The sequence below is a fragment of the Branchiostoma floridae genome, unplaced genomic scaffold (genome assembly GCF_000003815.2).
Source record: "Branchiostoma floridae strain S238N-H82 unplaced genomic scaffold, Bfl_VNyyK Sc7u5tJ_304, whole genome shotgun sequence".
Lineage (NCBI taxonomy): Eukaryota > Metazoa > Chordata > Leptocardii > Amphioxiformes > Branchiostomatidae > Branchiostoma > Branchiostoma floridae.
Window position 1 is genome coordinate 52786 of NW_023365800.1, and position 20273 is coordinate 73058.

General features: G+C 40.1%; 1 protein-coding gene across 1 annotated transcript; it reads left to right on the top strand.

Moving 5' to 3' along the window:
• Positions 1-15927: 15927 nt before the first annotated feature.
• LOC118408652 (TLC domain-containing protein 4-B-like) lies at positions 15928-17921 on the top strand. Its single transcript, XM_035809508.1, has 3 exons — positions 15928-16018; positions 16775-16848; positions 17354-17921. The coding sequence occupies exons 1-3, from the start codon at positions 15944-15946 to the stop codon at positions 17625-17627; spliced, it is 423 nt and encodes a 140-aa protein (XP_035665401.1). The 5' UTR covers positions 15928-15943; the 3' UTR covers positions 17628-17921.
• Positions 17922-20273: the final 2352 nt, after the last annotated feature.

The window sequence follows — 20273 nt, forward strand, 5'->3', positions numbered from 1 at the left end:
TTTGTATAGCTTAAAACGAATATTGTAAGAATTTCCACAAATATTTAGCCCATAAAAGGGAGAAGAGCGGTGTGGAATAAAAAAGGCGGCTTTTTTATTGAACGTGTGAAGTCAGAAAATAACACTCGCTTCTGGAGTGGACTGCCCTTTAAAGTTGTACATAAGTATTCGTCGGTCGTCTTGTTGCCTGGAGGCAAATGTTATAAAATAGGGGCTTTATACATAAACTTTAGCACACTTACCATTACAAAGCCTGCCAAATCACATTACTTCATATCTTATATAAGTGGAAATCACATTAGTTTCACATATAAAAAATGTGATATCCTGTCACATTTTTTCACATCTTGCAAGTTTGTGAACATCACATAAAATTCACATTTCTCAGCATGCCAATTGTCTTCACATGTTTTCACATTTCGTAGCTGGCCGCATTTCACATAAGTTCAACATGAAGTCACATTTCATAGAATGTGATTCAATTTAACATTATTTCACATTTTCATCAAGAGGCCTTTTCACATAAAAATCACATAAGTATAGCCGGTCGAGACGTGTATCGACAGTCACATTATTTCACATAATGGCTGCACAACCAATGTCACATTAGGTAACATATTTTTACATTTCACAATGTGATTCTTCAAGACCGTTTTGGGGAAATGTGAAAAAATGTGATGTAAAGTAATAACATTTTTTTCACATAAAGCTCAATTTCTGTGCCACCCCTCAGAAATGTGACGTGAATGTTATTTTATGTGATTATATGTCAACTTATGTGATAAAATGTGATGCTATTGAACCTCAAAATGTTTCACATAATATCACATCATATCACATTTTCATAGAATTTTCCAGAAAATTCACATAATTTTCACATTTATGCACCTTGTAGTGGTAGTTGCCCTCTAACAGAAAAGGACACCTTAGGTAGTTGACCTCAAACAGAAAAGGACACCTTAGGTAGTTGACCTCTAACAGAAAAGGACACCTTAGGTAGTTGACCTCTAACAGAAAAGGACACCTTAGGTAGTTGCCCTCTAACAGAAAAGGACACATCAGGTAGTTGACCTCTAACAGAAAAGGACACCTTAGGTAGTTGACCTCTAACAGAAAAGGACACCTTAGGTAGTTGACCTCTAACAGAAAAGGACACCTTAGGTAGTTGCCCTCTAACAGAAAAGGACACATCAGGTATATACGTAGTTGACCCCTAACAGAAAAGGACACCTTAGGTAGTTGCCCTCTAACAGAAAAGGACACCTTAGGTAGTTGCCCACTAACAGAAAAGGACACCTTAGTTAGGTAGTTGACCTCTAACAGAAAAGGACACCTTAGGTAGTTGCCCTCTAACAGAAAAGGACACCTTAGGTAGTTGCCCTCTGACAGAAAAGGACACCTTAGGTAGTTGCCCTCTAACAGAAAAGGACACCTTAGGTAGTTGCCCTCTAACAGAAAAGGACACCTTAGGTAGTTGCCCTCTAACAGAAAAGGACACCTTAGGTAGTTGCCCTCTATGACATTTGCATAAGCAATCTGCCTGCAGATCTGAAACAGAATAGCAATCTTCGGCAAACTAGAATAGCCCCGTGGCAAGTATTCAGGCCATTCGTGGTATTGAGAGCTAGAGATGATTGCGGTTCGTTGTTAAATTAATTGACACGTGGTGACGTCACTGCAAGCTCTGCCCAATCAGATCAGACCACATACTCGCTGGCAGTTGATTAAATTGGTCTGGAGACGAGCTTCTCTTGGATCAAATCAATCGCTGGGCGGACGACAGTAAATATCACCCGAAACCAGGAACGATCCTCTATAACGACCTTGCTAAAACTGTTGACTTGCCGGTCTATCCTTACATCCAGCGTTCCCGCCAGGTTTCTGAAAATATGCGTCCAAATATTTTGGAGGGGCGTAACGAGCGCCGGAGGCGCGAGACGAGCGCCGCAGGCGCTCGCATTGTAGGGGGGTCCGGGGGCATGCTCCCCCGGGAAAATTTGGATTTTCAAACCCTCTAGAACACAATTTCCTGCAATTTGAGTGGATAATCATGCACTTGGAATTGGATGTCGGTTGCCTCTTTTACTCCCATTTTCAGTTATCGACGACCACCCTCTTCAGTCTTCATCAAAATACGTTATATTAAAAAAAGCTATAAGCACAGGGAATCAGCCTTCCGTGATCTGGCCCGAGTTTTATTTGTCCAGACATGTCTATATGAAAATTTTGGATTTTTGATGCTTCGAAACAGAGCTCTAGCTAGTTCGTCAGCCCATGGAAAAATTATGCCAATTTTATTCCGTCATTGAATAAAAAGATGTCTACCTCGTGCGATCGATGTTGCGCCCTCCCACATCAAATAGTTTTCCGAGACGATAAAATAACGGCGGTGTGTTTTTTTTTCTATTTTGCCCGATGATTTTACTCAAATTTTTCGAATCGGTGGGGTTTTACAAGGCCATACCGTCATTTTCCACGAGCGTGCGTTCGTTTCCTGCGACCTCAGGTAACCCCGTTTTCGGCGTGAAATCTTTGGCTGGATTTCTTTTTAAATAGACCAAGAACGTTATACATTACTCGAAGGAGGACGATCTGTTTCCTCTTTGGCAGTGATCTGTGCCGGTGTAGCCTTGAAGCAGTAGCCAGAAAGACGTCCCAACGTGCTGGGCGCTGCGATCAACAGTCCGTCTGGGGAGGGGGGCGTGCCGCGCCATGTGGCACGGAGGCCAACGCTAGTGCACAGCCGACTCGGTCGACGCTTGACAACAATTTTGCGGCCCCTTTTCTGCCGCAAATTTTGTCTTTTTGAAACAAAATAAATTTTGTAAATAAGAAATAAAGTGTATAGTTTTGGATTCTTCACTTATTTACCGCGCACCGTTTTTTTTTAACTTGGATAAATGGGTAAATTGTTAGCAGCTAGGGAAGAAACTCAAGTTGCCAGACGACACGGGTGGCTACCAACGTCACGTGCGCTAATACTCGGTAACTTTTGTTTTTTTCCCGGTGACCAATGACAGAGTGTAACATTACATTTATCAAATGCTGATTGGTTCTTAAGATGATTGGATTTTGACTGCTTGGCGCCGGCGGCCTGTTGTCAACGGTACCGACTGCCAATCAACTGCCCACAGCGTGAGAACTTTTGTTGAGATGTGCAGCACTCGAGCAGAACAGTTTGTTTGTTCAATACTAGTATTACCCACAAATCTTTAACAAATACGTGAAACTGAGGACAAGTAAGTATCATGTTAATATCAGAATATAAAATCTGTATAAGATTTCTTCGAGTGTTAAAGAATGCTGACTGTCAGATGTATTTCACGGGCTACAAAAAATTACTTTGCGCAACGGACAGCTCAGACTGGCGCGTGGCTGGGTGTGTCGCACATGGGTCCGCTAGTTGTAAAACGTACCCCGCTCCGCCCCATGCCCAGGCTACAGGCCCAAGTATAAATTGTAAAGGTAGGATTCCTTCTTAGAAAGACAGATTTTTGTAAAGATTCCAGATACATTTTGTACACTGGTGGTACAGGTCAGCCTTTCTTTCAGATTTTTTTATGGACGCATTCAGCCGAGCCGAATGCGTCTTTCCAGAAAAAAATGCGTCCAAAGACGTAAAGACGTATCCCTGGCGGGAACGCTGCTTACATCCTTAGGTATGAACTTTAAATTTCGTTATTGAAAAGTCGAAGAAGGGTAGACACCTATGGGATAAGATATTCCAGACAGAATTCACTCAAGCAACTGGAAAATTTGGAAAGGGTCAGAAAAGGGTTTCAGGCAGTGTCCACTACCGTTCGACGGGGCCTGAAGAAAAAGGTGAGTTGTGCTATTTGGATCGTCTGCCATTTTCCAAAATCTATTCAACTGTTTGCGTATTTTTTCATGTCTGACTAACGTCTTTTTTCTATTCCTTTTTTTGCAACTCTTACTACTATATTAGATCCCCCTGCATGATATATTGGAACATACAATTTGAAATCATGCATAAGAAAATCATACCAATGTTATATGATGCCACGATTTTTAAGAGCATCATTACCTTTTTGTCTTTCTGGTTCTCAATGGACATCTTTATTTCCACGGTCGCACTGTAACTGCAATTTTAAAGATAATGACACGTGTCACTCCTTTTAGTCTTAATCTTTTAGTGCCTTTCTTTTCTATTCCTTTTTTGTGTACGAAATTTCTTATGGGAGCAAAATATCAATCAGCTGTGGCACGTATACAATAATTGGAAGAATGACGCCTTTGCTCTTCTTCTCCCTCTGTTTCTCTCTCTCTCCCTCTCTCTCTTTTTTACTTTCTTCAGATATATCACCACAGGAAGAACGGTCTGAACGCATCCTCAGCAGCAGTGTTAACTATTAGTTATGTTTAGGTGGTGAACATCTAGTACATGTAAAAGATATAAACTATTTTCATTAATGAAGATAAAAGCACTTACCATCCATTGTACGAATGTGCCCGAGAAAATGTGTATTCAATCATTTTGTTCTTTAGATGAAACTGAAATGATATAGAATATAAGATTGTTAACACACAAAAAAAAACGTTAACTCCAAGGTCTTTAAAGCTTTAAACTTTTATTTCTTCATTAAATTATGTTACTGCAGGTTCTGACTTTCACACTGATGTCAAAGTTCTCATCAACTGCAAGGCAATCAACACGCTTTGTTAGAAGATCATTTCTCGAGTGAGCATTTCAGATGTCATCAACCTTAAACTACTAGTAGTTCGTATTTATAAATGTCAATCTCACAACATGTAAATAGGTCCGGGTCCATAAAATGATAATTATGAAGTGCTTTATGCTCTTCATTCGTGTGCAATTAATATCAAGTATAATGTTGGGTGGTTCGTTTCCGACCAGATGTTACGTTAGAAATGGTTTTGAAACTGACATTTATTGCCCACATTCCAACATAACAAGCCTACCAACTAGTCCAATTCACTTGGTTTATCGGGTTTTTCTTGAGTACAACCTTATCCAAACCGTACATGACTTATCTGGGGTTTCGTTAAGCCGTACGCTGAACCTCAGTCATAACCTCATCACAACATTCCCCTGGGAATCTTTGCAGCAAATGAAATATCTTCAGAGGATTGATTTATCTCATAACCTGTTAACCTCTATTAGGCTCGACTTGGTCACGAAAGGCGCAAAATCTCTTTATTTGGTAAACGTGGCTTACAATCACCTTGCTACATTTTCTCAGGCGAATTTAGAAAACCAGTCTTTAAATCATACCGGGAAAACGTACAGGCCTATGAAAAAAGGATACAGATATATCTACGGTAACCCGATTCACTGCGACTGTCGTATGGCGTGGTTGACAGAAATGGCCCTTGCGTTTCACCAGTGTTGGCCACTCACATGTACATCTGTTGTCAGAGATGGTCTGCTTTTTCATGACTTTCTTGTCAATGGTTTGCCAAAATGTAGCAATCCTGAAGTGCTACATAATGTCCCGTTACACGAGGCAAACCTAAAGGCCTGCCCAAATGAAGAGGAAAAAGCAACTAAAACACTACTTCCTACCTTGAAAAAGACCACAGACCACGGCAATATTTCTGTACCACCTCTGCCAACCTTACGAAACCAGTCCAACACCATCCAACAAGACCTAAATCTGGATGATAACACTACACGACACATAACGTCATTTCTATCTGACTCACATGAACACAGTGGCATGTATCTCTCTAAGAATGACTTCGGTACTATGTCCATCAAAATGACCAACATTAAAGACGCTTTCTCAATTGCCAGCATTGCTGTTTCCATGTTACTACTAGTATCAGTGATGGCTGTTGTATTGGCTAGAGAGATCACCCGTAAGAAACAGAATGATGACCATCGGGACGAACCTAACCAAAATTTTGAAGCATCTGAAAGTGCAGAATGATTCTACAAGTTCCCAGAAATTCATTGAAGAAGACCCAATCATCAAATTCCAGGTCTGAACGAATTTCCATCAATCAGCTTAGGAACACGCCCGAATACAGTGGATATCAGCATCTTTGTTGACCAGTTCCAATGATCAACCCCGCAAATCTTAGTCATGAATCAGTCGAACCATATTACAATCGCCGTCGCCATTGTCGAATCTAAAAGCTGCCATCACTACATCAATCATTCAGTAGTGTTTCAACGTGGCATTTTTTATAATGTAGACTAAATGAAAATTCATAGCTGAAAGCATAGTTGACGAAGAAAGAGACACCGTCAACTTAACAAGAAAAGTGACACATTGTAAAACTATAGTTTATCCATGAACACTCTCCTTAAGATGTGAATATCTCTGGCATTGAAATCAGATTCTTAAGCGTGTCAGCGTAAAACTAGTAAAACTGCATGACTAATAGGTTAGACGCGCAAGTATATTTCTTTGTATGTCCAATGTGAAAATTCTGTTTTAACTATCTTCTATATTTCCTTTTTATTCCACATTGAAGAAAATAACTAGACACTGATGTACATGTAGTATATTTAATTTCTGTGACATTTACACTGTCTGAAAGTATTTAATTGGCACTCTGAAATGTTCTTTTGTAGATGCTGTGATTGGGAAGGAAACTGTGTTTTAAATTAAATGTTATATGAAGCTTGTGTATTTGCAACAAGAATCATTATATGTATACTGCCGCACTTAAAGTTGTGCACAACGCTATTTGTGTGTATTCTAAATATGTACAAAGACTCTGGACATTTTGTGTTATATAAACTCTTATAGACGATGATGTCAAGAAATGCACCGTGATATGGCAAAACATGACACTTTCAGTACTGCATGTTGAAGAATATCTTTTGTGTAAAATAAAACGTGATGATAGGTGGTATTCAACATACACTGGCCCAACTGCTGAATATTCGCTACCCCTTTTATAGCTAGAAGGCTTGAAAGTCTCGTGTTCACAGTGTGTTTATATGTCTGTATAAATGTGTGTGTGTGTGCTTGTATGCGCGCGTGTGTGTGTGTCTGTGTCTGTGCGTGTGTGTGCGTGTCTGTGTGCGTGTCTTTGCGTGTGTGTGTGTGTGTCTCTGTGCGCGCGCGTGTGTGTGTGTGTGTGTCTGTGTGTGTGTGTGTGTCTGTGTGTGTGTGTGTGTCTGTGTGTGTGTGTGTGTGTGTGTGTGTGTGTGTGTGTGTTTGTATATGTTGTCTGTTTATATGTGTTTGTATATGTGTGTGTTTGTATGTGTGTGTGTATTTGTGTTTGTACGGGTTGTGGTTAGGGTTGTTAACTAAGAACCTGGAGGTAACGAATTCGAATCAGCTCCTAAATTTGAGCCATTGAAGAGCCCGAAAGACTTCATACCAGTTACCCCACTCGCCTAAGGTCACGTTGAGTACCTAGCTTCAGCTAGAGACCTCTCTCGAGGCCACGCCTCGAGAACGTTCAACCCACTTGGCTCGAAAAGAGCAGGAAACCCTTCCCAGTGTCAGTGTATCAATTGAATATGCCCGGATATGCGACTTGCACTCTTTTGCATGAAGCGATTACGTGTAATACAAGCAAATGTACCTATCAAACATATACCAGTGATATATAACCTTGGTAAGACGAGCAAATCACTGCAAATCACTAGTGAAAATTATTTAAAAAACGGGCAGCACACCAGAAGGTCACAAATAGGAAAAAAAGCGTACGACTGTTAACGAATGAATGAATCAAAACATTTATCGTACGTTTATGCTTTTACAAGCATGTCAAAATGACAAAGTAGTTCTAAGTACGATGGTGATATAAAGATAAATCTACAATGTCAATTCTGTAGCTAGTGTGTTTTGTACAGGTTCAACTTCTTCTCGGTTCTTAGAGACAGATCGTGATTTGCTATCTAATTACATGAGAAATATAACTTTTCCTCACCATTCTAATACAAAGAACGTGCCGAGCTTATGTACAATTGAAGAGGAAATTTCGTGGTTGTTTAGTACAGTCTAGTGTCCAGTCAACAACAAAACGATACTCTTCTTCTATCTTTATTCATGACCACAGTAGAATAGGCATCGCTTTTTCCTGTTGTCCGTTCAACTATGCAGACAATAAAAATGCCTATGAGTGTAGGTGGTTCAAGTTTTAATGTTTATTTTAAGAGTGGATATGAAAAGCATGAGCCCACATCCTTACTTTGTTTTGGAACTAGCGGACTCATCTACAGGACGAGAGTTTGAGTCTGTGTGAGGAATAATTGGATTTTTTAAAATCATCCTAGGATAGAGATATGTTACAATTCTAAACTTTGTATTATTACTTAAATAATAAAGCGCTTAACCATATTCAGACGGGGGGGGGGGGGGCTTTTGAGGCCTGCGCCAACTTTGATGTCCTATAACGCCTGAACGCCTTACGCTAAAGCCACCAAATTTGATGAGTTTTCCTAGAATATTGTTGGCAACAATTCTACGAAGTTTGGCAAATTTTCCATTTTTTTCGTGTTACCATGGCAACCGTTTGTTGACAGGCAGTTTTGCCCCAAATCACTATTTTTGGTTCTAACAATGCATTTTTCACATTTATTTGCTATATTACTGCTATTTTGTTACATAAATAAAATCTTATATTATTAAGCATATCTTTCATAATCATATATGCATAAATAATGCTAATTTGATGACGTCATCAGCCCCAAATCCAAGATGGCGGACCGTATGGTAAGATCAACAATAACAAGCTAATTATCCCATAAAATGTGTAATTACCGGGTATTTTATCATCATAAACCATCTAAATGAATGAATTTAGTCCATTTTCATTGCCCTTTTGGATTATTTGTTGCAAAAAAAGTAGTTTTAAAAATTCAAGGTGGTGGATATAATATGGCGGAGCCTAACTCGTATCTAAGATGTGCATGACGTCATTTTGACGTCATCGATGTTGCTATTGGTAATACAAGTCGTAATAAACATTATCATTCTGTTATCTGCACTTGTTGTTACATTTTTGTAGTATAACTTGAAGTTTTCTGAGAATACCCATTTTTCATGGGTCCGGCCAATTTAATCAAATTGATGACGTCATAATTACGTCATCTTACGTCAACGTACCGTCAAATATCTAATACTTGTCAGATATTATGTCGATATCATGTCCTGAAAATTTGGTGGCCTTATGGCACGTCGTTCAAGAGTTATAGGACTTAGAAGTGGAGGGCCTCAAAAGCAAAAGGGTTAAAGGTGCTTGGAAGTCGAAATCGGCCCCTTCACCGTAGATGGGAGGTTGATGGGCTCTGATGCAGATGGCGATTTATATACATACAAATTATATTTTCTATCCTGGCACTGCTGTAGTTGGGTCTATGTTAATATATAGTAATTTAATAACAACAGCTTCCTCGCCTTCAAGACTTTTTTCTTCTGTATTTTGAGAGAAAGTGTAAAAATCGGTCAAAAACTTAACTGAAGAACAGCCCCCTCCTCTTAGTTTTTTTCTCACTACATCGTAAGTAACGCCATATAACATCCATTGGCATAATACCGGTCGGTTTACTGCAATTTCTCAAGCAATGCTAATTTGGCAAATGATCAACACATCATTTTCTCCAGTTACATGTTGCTGTTACAGCTTACCTTTGCCACTTCTTCTGTGTAAATTATTTTGTCTCTCTGGTCCTGCTAAAAACATAATATCGTAATTGGAACACACCGCGGAATTGCACGGAGAACGGGCGCGTGGTTGGAAGGGGGTGCACTATACCGGTCGAACGAAATACGGCACAATTAACTGCCGCTATGTACCTTTATACATCCTCTGTTGTTCCTTTCTTTCCTGTTAGCAGTTGCACAAAACAAAAATCTGCATGAGCATACAAAAAAAAAGTCATGAGAAAATGGGCGTATACTGACAAGAATTTTCATTTAATTTTGATTCGTCACAACCGCTATGACGTAAAACTTTACTGCTGGCCGTAGCATTAAAAATGGCGGGAAAATGGCGGCGTACGTTCAATTTGACCCATTCAGCCGTAGCCTGATTTAACCGCGCTTCTCAGGCCCGTCATACTGCCGCGCCGATCAGTTAGCCCACGACTGAAAAGACTGCCATTCAAGCTGCAGGTGCCAATGCGAAGGCGTGCCAAGAGAGTACAAGCATATCTGGGACCAAAACTAAAATATCTAAATTTGACAGGTTTTACAGATTTTAACAAGTGCACTTTAAACCTAAGGAAGCTGTATCTTCGTATTGCCAAGTCTAACTTGTTCCAGTTTGCAAAACGATTTGTTGAAGCGTCGAGTGATCTTAAATTCATTTTTTGCGAAGGTCATACGAACATGTTAAGGAAATGATTGAAGGAAGTAGATCAGGCAAATAGCTAGCGCTACGAGTAGAACCATGAATAATTTTGTAGAACAATAAAAGTCTATGAATATGCCTCCTGTCCGATAAGGTCTCTCAGCCGAGTTCTTTGCAAGCTGAGGAGTACGGTGATCATTGGACAGCACCTGTTACAATAAGAGAGCAGTGGTATTGGATTCGTTCTAAAAGTTGTGATTCTTCACACGTGCAGCTGTGCCAAACGACATCACCGTATTCCAAACACGGACGAATAAATGATTTGTACAATGTTTCCAAAACATTACGACGGAGTTTAAAGTTCGACCCTTTGAAAGTAGCTAAGCTTTTAGAAATGTTAGACAATATATTGTTGATGTGGGATTTCCAAGTCATGTCAGAGTTTAAAGTAACCCCTATATGTTTGTGAGAAGAAACAGACTTAACAATGCAATTTGTTTAAAAGCAGAGGTGGGTGTACTAAATTAGATCTTCTGGTTGAAAAGCACATTTCAACTGTTTTTCCTGGGTTCAGTTCCATTTACCACTGAACAGCCTATCTGTGTATTTTCTCTAAATCAGCAGTTAAACAGGAAGCAGAATAACTCGCGTTAGCCCATGGCTACTTCCCTTCAGCCAATGAGAAGCCCCCATTTTCTGTTGATATATCCACATAGCATGTCGCTATGAAAAAAGTGTGCTGCTATTTCATGCAAATGAGGAGAAAAGTGTGGTGATATCAGAAGAAAAGTGTGGTGATATCAAGAAAAGTGTGTTGATATCAGCCTAAAAAGTGTGGGTGATATACGCATGTGACCTGTTCTGACCAATCCTCGCTTACCTTTGAGCCCATCTTCTGGGACTAGAATTGTGTCATGTGATAACTGACCAATCCTACTCTAGACTTTTAATTGCCCAGAGGAATACATGACCAGACTTTTTGTCTCTCCAGGCACCTTACCCGGGAAGGTCTTGACAAGATTAATGACCTTGTGTTGTTACAGCCTGACACTGCCTGTCACAGCTTTTCAAGCAATAACAAGAAAGATTGTGGACTTTTAGGGCAAAATAAAGTAACATTTTGTAAAGCTGATGAACTAGAAAAGCTTCGGGGAAGTATGCCATGGGCTAAGTTAGTTACCCCATGGCCTTGGTCTCGTTTTCTGTGTATATCACCAGGCCCCCCACCTCGGGGATTTCTAGATTTCTAGAGATTAGAAATGTAACTAACTTTTAAATATCAGCTACAAAAGGAGCTTTAAGGAAACGGTTGTCGATATTGTCATATCCATGTGACTTGTTGATATCTAGCTCCTTGACGTAGAGTATAACTTCTTCTGGAGTGGTGGTGACATGAAGTAAACGACTGGTTGTGAGATAGTGAAATGTCGGCAGTGATGCATTTGATTCGTCTATGGAGGATTGAGAGACAAAGTAGCTGTTAAAAAGTGAAGCCTTTGCTGAAGAATCAACAATAAATGTGCTGCCTTCCTTTATGGGAGGAATGGTAGAAGTAGCTTTTGGTTTGTAGAAGTGTTTAACCACGTGCCACTACTTTTTGCTTGACAAACATGGATCACTTAGGGACTCAGAGAATCAGATGAGAGTGATACTAAGACTTATGTCATACCTGTGACGTGAAAACGTTCGATACGGGTGTTCCGGACCGGGCCATAACTTCCGTATCAGACCGGTTCGAAAGGCGTATTACACAGGCTCCATTCGAATAAATCGAACTGTTTCGACCGGGCCGAGTGCGGCGCCATGGAATGTTCGAATACCTGATTCAGACGTTGGAACATTACTGTTGCAACAAGTTTTGTTCGAGGGCACCAAATTTGTTCAACTTCTGGCGCATTTCGCATCAAAACAGGGGTTTTCTTAGGTGGGTATAGCATAAATAAAATACAACACGGTGTATTCCGCATCACCCTCGGTCCCAGCCCTCCCGCGGGTCGGATCACCCTCCGGCGCCGGCCTTCGGGCGATCCGACTCGCAGTTGGGCTGATACCTCGGGTGATACGGAATACACCGTGTTGTATTCTATATTTACTGGATGAAATAACATTAGACAGCCGATTACGGACCTGACGGTACGCAGCCCAATTTACCTGAGAGTTTGATAATTTAGCCAATTTATGGAGTTTATCACAGGAACTCATAAGTTTACGGATTTCTTTTGTTATCCAGGGCTTATCCTTTGGTCTGACTCATTCATTCATTCATTCATTCATTTATTCGTCCCATAGCCTTTTAATCAGCCTTAATTAGCCGTAGGGGCAGCACAGCATGTCGTGCTGTATCAATAGACAATTTAGTCCCCTGGCGGCGCCTATCTCCTCTCCGGGGCATGGTGAATGATGTAATCACCGTGTGGCTGATACGACACGAAGGTTCGCCAGGCCTCCTTCCTGGTGATTTGTAGTGAATCACCAACTCCAGACAGAATGGTTTGCTCCATCCACACCGCACCATCGCACGTGTGGGGGTTCTTTAACGTGCATGGGGTGTGGCTCTCCCCATACACGGGCGAGCTGACTACTAAGGTTCTACTAGGGACACAGGTATTCATAGCTTCGATAATGAGCTTGCTTTATTTTTATAAACTATTCGCAGCTTCTTCCACAGATGAAGAGAAAAAAATTTCGTTCCAATTCGAGCCAAAACAAAATTCGGAGAGTTTATCATAATTGATTTGTGAGAAGTCCCAAACGGTACGTTTGTTAGGTTTGGGTATGTACAAAGTAAATGTCATGGAACAGATAGTTGGACAGTGGTGGCATCGTGAGAGGGGCGCTTGGACTGACACTGAGTCCACATAATTTACAGGGTAATATTCGATGTATATCACGATACTTTTATCTTAAAGGAAAAAAATAAACAGAAGGTGATACAGATAACGGTTGTGTGAATAAAAGGAATCAAGTTATAGAAAAGTTGTGGGCCCCTTAAACTATGAAATGGACTATTCCATGACGTTATACAGTGGTAGATGCACACTTCGAGCTCTCGAAAACTCTAGCATAACCACTACGCCTGTTCAGACCTATTAAACTGTTGTAGGTGTAATTTCGACCGTGCAAAACACAAACATCATGTCCAGCAAAGCTGATCAGTTATTCCCTTACATCGCCTCTGCTTCTTTCTGTACGTTTTTCCTGGTAGAGCGGACCGTCCTACCAAGCCTGTACGGGGCATACAGCACATCGTACCGACAGATGTCAGCTGTTAACCGAGCGCGAGTCTGTAACAGGTAAGAACACATTATTTTCTTTTTACAAAAATTAACAGTTACTCCAGCAACATGGATAAAACTTAGATCCTTGACAATGTAAGAGGTCGCAATAGTTTACTTGATATCCAGGTCTATTAAAGTTTTCAAATTGTATCCAGTTGTTTGCGTAAAAGATTCCTTGCGTATCATTTTACCTGGATTTCTAACCTTCATCGACATACTTAAACTTTTGTAAATAAGAAAACTCACAAATTCAGTTTCGTAGAGTAACGAACTAACTTCGTTGACAACATTGAGTACATGGACTTTCACAAGGTCTTCTGCGTGTAATCTCTGTCGATACACAAAAGTAAAAACCTTAACATGTGAAATTCATTCATAACGAACTGTTTGAATAACGTTATATCAATATATGGGACTACAAATAAGTACTATTCATGTTTCACTTTCAAATGTCTTAACATTCTATAGATGTTAATGTACACTTAACCAGTCTTTTGCGCTAGCTATAGAACCAAGATCACTGACAATGCATAATGGAACAAAGGGATATTCAGCTGAGTAACATGCATACTTTTACATGTTATCTTTCTCCAGTACTACATCATTTCTACACGCCCTCGTCATAAGTGTATGGGTCTTGTACACTTTTGCGGTGGACGAAAACCTCAAACCAGAAAATATACGGTAAGTTCGGTCCATATATCCATCTAATAGCGTATACTACTATCAGCATAAAATGACCCGTACTAAAGAGGGATAACCGAGTTTTAACTTAATGTATATACCTTCCCATATACTATTGAAGCGTAAGCTATTTGTGAACCGTTGGTATAATCATTTCATTATTGCTTTAGATAGTAGTGTAACCATGTATTATTTTGTACCAATGATATATTTACGAGCAAAAGTACAATATAACCTATTTCTCTATGAAGCTTTCAGCGTCCTTTATATTTAGACAATGACACATTGTAAGTGTTGAGCTTTGGGATTATCTTCACTTACCCGTTAAGATTATGTCTATCATATGCCTATAATTGTGATGATCTAAATCATAATGAAAAGTGACGTAGCCAGGGAGACGCAAACAAATAAAAGGCTTATATCAGCACAGATACCAACTCTTGTGTATTAAGTTCGCCAAAACGCTTGACCAGGAACTGCTCCCACTGAGAATGAGCAACGGCGATGGACACAGGATGAGTACTAGAAACTCACACAAATTCAGATCTATTAAATGTAAAACAAACAGGTATAGAGATTCACCGGTTCCATACATGACAAGGCTACTGAACGATGATATGTGAGGCAGAGGCTTATATAACTGAGAATTCTTTAAGTGTTTATGATCTGTATTGACGGATCTGTTTTGACTGATCTGTATGTAACAGTTGTCATATAGTTGGTGATTTCCCGAATATTTCATTTGTTTATATCCATGTTTCTAGCAATTTGTGAAATTTTAATGTGTATTCAGATTTTAATGGAATTATACCTGTAACTAAGTGTAAGTAATACGTAATTCAGCCACCCCGGCTGCGATGTATCTACAAATAAACCATTCATCATCATCATCATCATCAACTCGCGTATCTACGGGCGGGGTCAAGTAGGTCTGTTAGCATATTTTGTTTGTTTGTTTGTTTGTTTTTACACAGGTATGCATCTTACTACGTTCACGTTGCAACCGCCTTCACAATAGGCTACGCCCTATCAGGTATGGGACATGGAGTATTATGTTGAAATGAGTTTTTCAGATGGACCACACAAAGGTTTTGTCACTCCAACTTTATATATAGACAGGTTTACACCTAACTAACACTTCGTCCTACCACCGCTAGTGGGCGCCCCTATATTTCAAAGCCCTGTCAATACGATGTACATGTACCGTATCGCCGAAACTCAGTTGTAGATCGAGGGTTGCTTCACCTGGTATTGCTTGAAGGGGAAATGTTGGTACCAGCGTTCCTCTTCTAGTTCAACTGCTACAATAGTAGATATACTGGATGATATTCGTACAGACACGGACAGGTACGCGTGTGAAGTCTAGTGGTTAGTGGCCCTGCCTCTGGAACTAGAAGCCATGAGTTCGATTCTTGCCGTGTCGCTCACCCGACATTCACGCTACCGGAAAGGGTTGTAGTTTAAGCTAAGGACGGAACGTTAAGCTGTGGTCCACTGTTTATTGTGCTTGTACATTGTCGGAAAGAGCTAGGGGAATTTCTCTGGTACAATAAACCTATAAACACTGCACATAACGTCTTTCTTCTTAGTCACGATCTGTGGAAGAGCTACACAGTGAGCTAAAACTGGATCGAGTTCACTTTCCAGGTTTACTGCCTACATGAAACATTTACGTTTCAGTTCGGCGCTCGTCCCATCTGAACTGTTTCTACTCTACCCCTCTTTCAGACACGGTGGGCATGGTCCAGCAGAGTCATCACCTGTTGGTACTTCATCATGTTCTCCTCATCATCGTCGGCTTCACAAATACCTTTGTAAGTCTTCCTTTCATTGGCATGAACGTTCTTCTGTATGGAAGAAAGAATATACGAATCAATGAATTTATGGATGATATCAGTTCGGGCATCAATTTCCATAAGTTTCCACAAAAAATGTTTTTGACCATACTGTAAACCGAATGCAAAGCAGCTGCAAAACGAGCAAGATTGCCGCTGGTGAGCTATGTTTTGGGTACCCGAAACGAGGAATAACACGACGTGAAGTTCCTCAAAACACGTCATTCCACACGAAACGTGCCATTTCTCAAACGCCACTATCTTTGCACGGGTGCGGAGTTACTGTCGCGTGACGCTGCGCTGGTAGATTGCAAAAACATTGGGAGGCCGATGTCGTAGGATACATGTATACAAAAATCCGCTCCAAAGTCAAAGAACAAGACGTAGAAGAGCAAAAAGAATCTGTTCTTCTGTATATCTCTATTCCATGCTTTGCGTGTTGTGTCATTCTGTTCAACCTTCCTGACTACATAGATTTCATAATGAAGGCTTTTTTTTGTCATTTTATTTTTTGCATGCACTCTCGTCTACGTTTGGGGGTTCTCAGGGGATGTCATCCTTGTCGTCGCGATCGAATCAACATGCCTTTATTTTCTTTAACAAATGTTACATCCAGTTATTCTGTATATTTGTGATATCTGAGTGTTGTTTATGATTAGTTTGATCAGATCCGTATCAATATCGCCGATACGTCAGATATAACGTTACTCATTCTAAGTACTTGTGGTGTTTCAGATCTGGCCGTTCTGTCAATACTTCGGCCAGTTGATGCTTTTATGGGAGGTTTCCAACATATTCATGAACTTGAGGTAAGTCATTTAAATCAGTTTTCTTCGGCTCTTGTCGTCAGTCTCAGTCTCAGGGCCTCAGTCAGTTATTGGTTACAGTTCTTGCCTGGCAGTGCCTTTGATACTTTACTTAAATCAGTAGACAAAAAAAAAAAGAAAAAAAGAAAAAAAAAAAAAAAAAACACACACACACACACACAAAAGAAATCGCGGTGACGGCAAATCGTTTAAAACAAATAGTATGCCTAAGGAATATATGCTTGAGGTATTTTCATACATACAACAGAGCGCATATCCATTTTCGTGCCCATTTATTCGTAGGAATAATCCTTGTTGACCCAAAGTAAATCAACTTTCACATTTTCAATTATAAACTGCAAGAAAAGAAATACACGTACAAATTGAATCGTAAGATTCTCCTACTATGCATATTATCGTTTCTGCAATCAATCACCTATCAAGTTATTCCTTCTTTCAATGATTTTTTTTTCCTTTCGCCAAATTGTCCATTCATCCCCACTTACAGGAACACGTTGAAGTACCTTGGATACAGCCGATCTTCTACAGTGTTTGTTGTCAACGAAGTGACATTTGTGTTGACGTTTTTCCTGTCTCGTATCGCCCCTATGCCGATGTTCTGGTATCAACTCTTCTACATGGCCGCCCCGAATCCCGACTTTTGGCGGCCGGAGTTCGTGGTTGGCCGCCTGTTATACTGTGGTGTTCTTATATTACAAGGCATGTCCGTTATGTGGTTTCTTCAAATTTTGCAAAGTGTTAAAAGTCACTTTAAACGCTAGGAAAAAAACAACTGAAGGGAGTACCCTACAAGATTGATAAATAGATAAATAATCTAGAAATACGTAGAAATATTGCGATCTTTCACCCCAAAACATCTTCTTGGAGATAAGGTAGGATGTCATTATGCTACAACTTCAAAATTGAAAAGGGTGGAACAAATGTATATCTACATTTCATTTCAAAAAGGTGCAACAAAATAACGAAAGGATTGTTTTATTATGTTTATCAGTATAAGATTTCTGTCAGTAAGAGAGAATTAAGATTTCATTTAAAAGCACTTATTCATTCAACTTTTAAGTTATGAGCAAGAGTTAGTTCGCTGTTGTGTTGTGTTGCAAGTACTTTTAGTCTCAGAAGCCCGACACATGACAGTGGGGACATCTATTGTATGGTATCATAATTGCAGCTACTCTGCGCACTTTTCCCTACAGTAATACTTTAGGCCGCTAGGCGGGGCTTTTGAGCGTTGTGATAGAAGATGCAGTTTTCCTCACATTTGCCACGGAGACAAGATAGAAACACCATAATCAAACCAAAGCAAGAACTTGAAAGCTAAAAAAATTCTACTTGAAGCTGAAGCAAGACAGAAAGCTGTCCATATTGCTATGGAATTAGGTGCCCTTCCCTTTATAAAGTATACCGTACCAAGCAAAAATAATTGGAAACTAGAAAGGCCGACATTTGCTTGAGAGCAAATACAGCATATTTCAGCCATACCCGTTCCCATGCAAAATTGAACTGTTCCAAATCACTCCTGCGCAAAAATTGAACATTCTAACAGTAACTTCTCGAAATGAACTACTACCAAGGCCGACATCAAGGATCAAAAAGGATTGACATGAATGAAATTAAAGCCATCATATAGAAGTCAAACGAGTGACATTTGGTATAACATCTACACAAATCACAGTCCAAAGGATGAATTAATATTAATATTAACAAAATTATAAATTAAAAAACAGAAAGAAACAAACATGCCGATAACGGGGATCGACCCCGGGTCGGCGGATTACAAATCGAACGTGCAAACCACAACACCAAAAGCTCTAGAGCAACTGACGTGGTCAGTTTGGCAGCGCTTAAACCCCACTGTTACACAATAAGCAGCATAATATATTTGACCCCCCCCCCCCCTCCCCACAGAAAAATACTAGTATGTGGACGTCGTCACGATCAAAATAAAGATAGCTAGTTACCGTCAAAAAACAGAAATGATGCAGAAAACACCATGACATCTCGTGTGGAAGTATCTTTTGCCCTTTCCCAAAGAAAACTGATTTCGCCTACTAACGTTATCAGTTCATGCATGTTTTTGACAACAAACGGAGATACACAACGACGGCAGTGGCTTGTCAGCACTTGCCTGCGGTACCAGCGTTCCACAGTTCTCATATAACGTTGTTTTGACGTATTTCACAAACGAAAACACCTTTCAATGTACATTAACAACGGAGTGAACAATGTAAGGCTAGCCATTTCTCACCTAAAGATGTTCTGCTACCGATGACAACCGAAACTGGGTAGAAGCTGACGTAAAATGCGCAGAAAACTGCAGACTAAATGCAATTGCTGCGGGAGTCTGCGACGTAAATGTAAAATTAAAAATGGACGAGTCCGGGGTGGAATCTTCAAGAAGGTCTGCATAAAAATCTCAAACTTAAAAGTTTCTTTTCGTATATATATTTTGTGTATATTTGTAATTGCTGTTTTCAAAATAATGGTCACATATTATATTCCTATTTTCTTTGCAGTAACCTTTTATGGAGTAACATAAATTACAAAATCCTCTCAAATATGAATGGTTCCGTCTACATATAAACATGACAATCAAATGTTGCGTCATTGCCGACGAAGTGTTCCTTTCTCTTCGATGATTGGCTGGCGGCACAATTCAATTAATTAGCAGACTGACACCTGTCACCTGTCGCCCAGGGCGGGAGTTATTGCTTTGTTTGCCATATATGGAACGCACTAAACGTCGAGAATGGCCAAAACACGTCCGGATCCCGTAAAACCCCGAAATGGGTCATTTTGAAGTGATATACGCCAAAAATGAAAATTGGGTTCTTTAAATAGATACTCCATGCACGCCTGTACCAAACTTTTAGGTATTGGTCCACTCTACCATATGCATTGTGCCAAATTTCTGGTCATTCGGTCCAGGAACGACGGAGATGATTCGCTTTGAAAATTTGACAGGAGAAAGAAAGAAAGAAGAAGAAACACAAGTTAGGAACGTTTGTAAGCATAAGTCCGTGAGATTTCTGAAACAACAGCAATTCCGTGATAAACGGAACCTTCTAAAAACGTACGGAGCTAACCGTTAGCTCCGTACGTTTTTAGAAGGTTCCGAGTGCATCGAAAATACCATCGATAGCGATTCAACTTCGGATGGCAAACCGGACAAAAGTTATAAGTAGTGTTGAAGTCATTAACGTTAAAGTTTGTTTTTATTTGCCTTTGACGGTTTGACCTGAAATACTGTTACGCTAAACTCCTGCTGTGATTATTACAGAAATGCCCCTAAAAAGTGATACAATAAGCCTTCTGAGTAGCCTAAAGTGCAAGAGTTTCAGGCGGGCTTCGCCCCCCTGGGACCCCCAACGGGGCTCTGCCCCTGGACCCTGCCGGGCCGGGGCCTTCGT

What these genes read in the sequence shown, in the direction of transcription:
- LOC118408652 (XM_035809508.1), top strand. Translation starts at nt 15,944, where the DNA reads ATGGTCCAGCAGAGTCATCACCTGTTGGTACTTCATCATGTTCTCCTC. An exon ending in TCGGCTTCACAAATACCTTT is followed by an intron (nt 16,019 to 16,774) that starts GTAAGTCTTCCT and finishes GTGGTGTTTCAG; the next exon opens with ATCTGGCCGTTCTGTCAATA. An exon ending in AACATATTCATGAACTTGAG is followed by an intron (nt 16,849 to 17,353) that starts GTAAGTCATTTA and finishes CCCCACTTACAG; the next exon opens with GAACACGTTGAAGTACCTTG.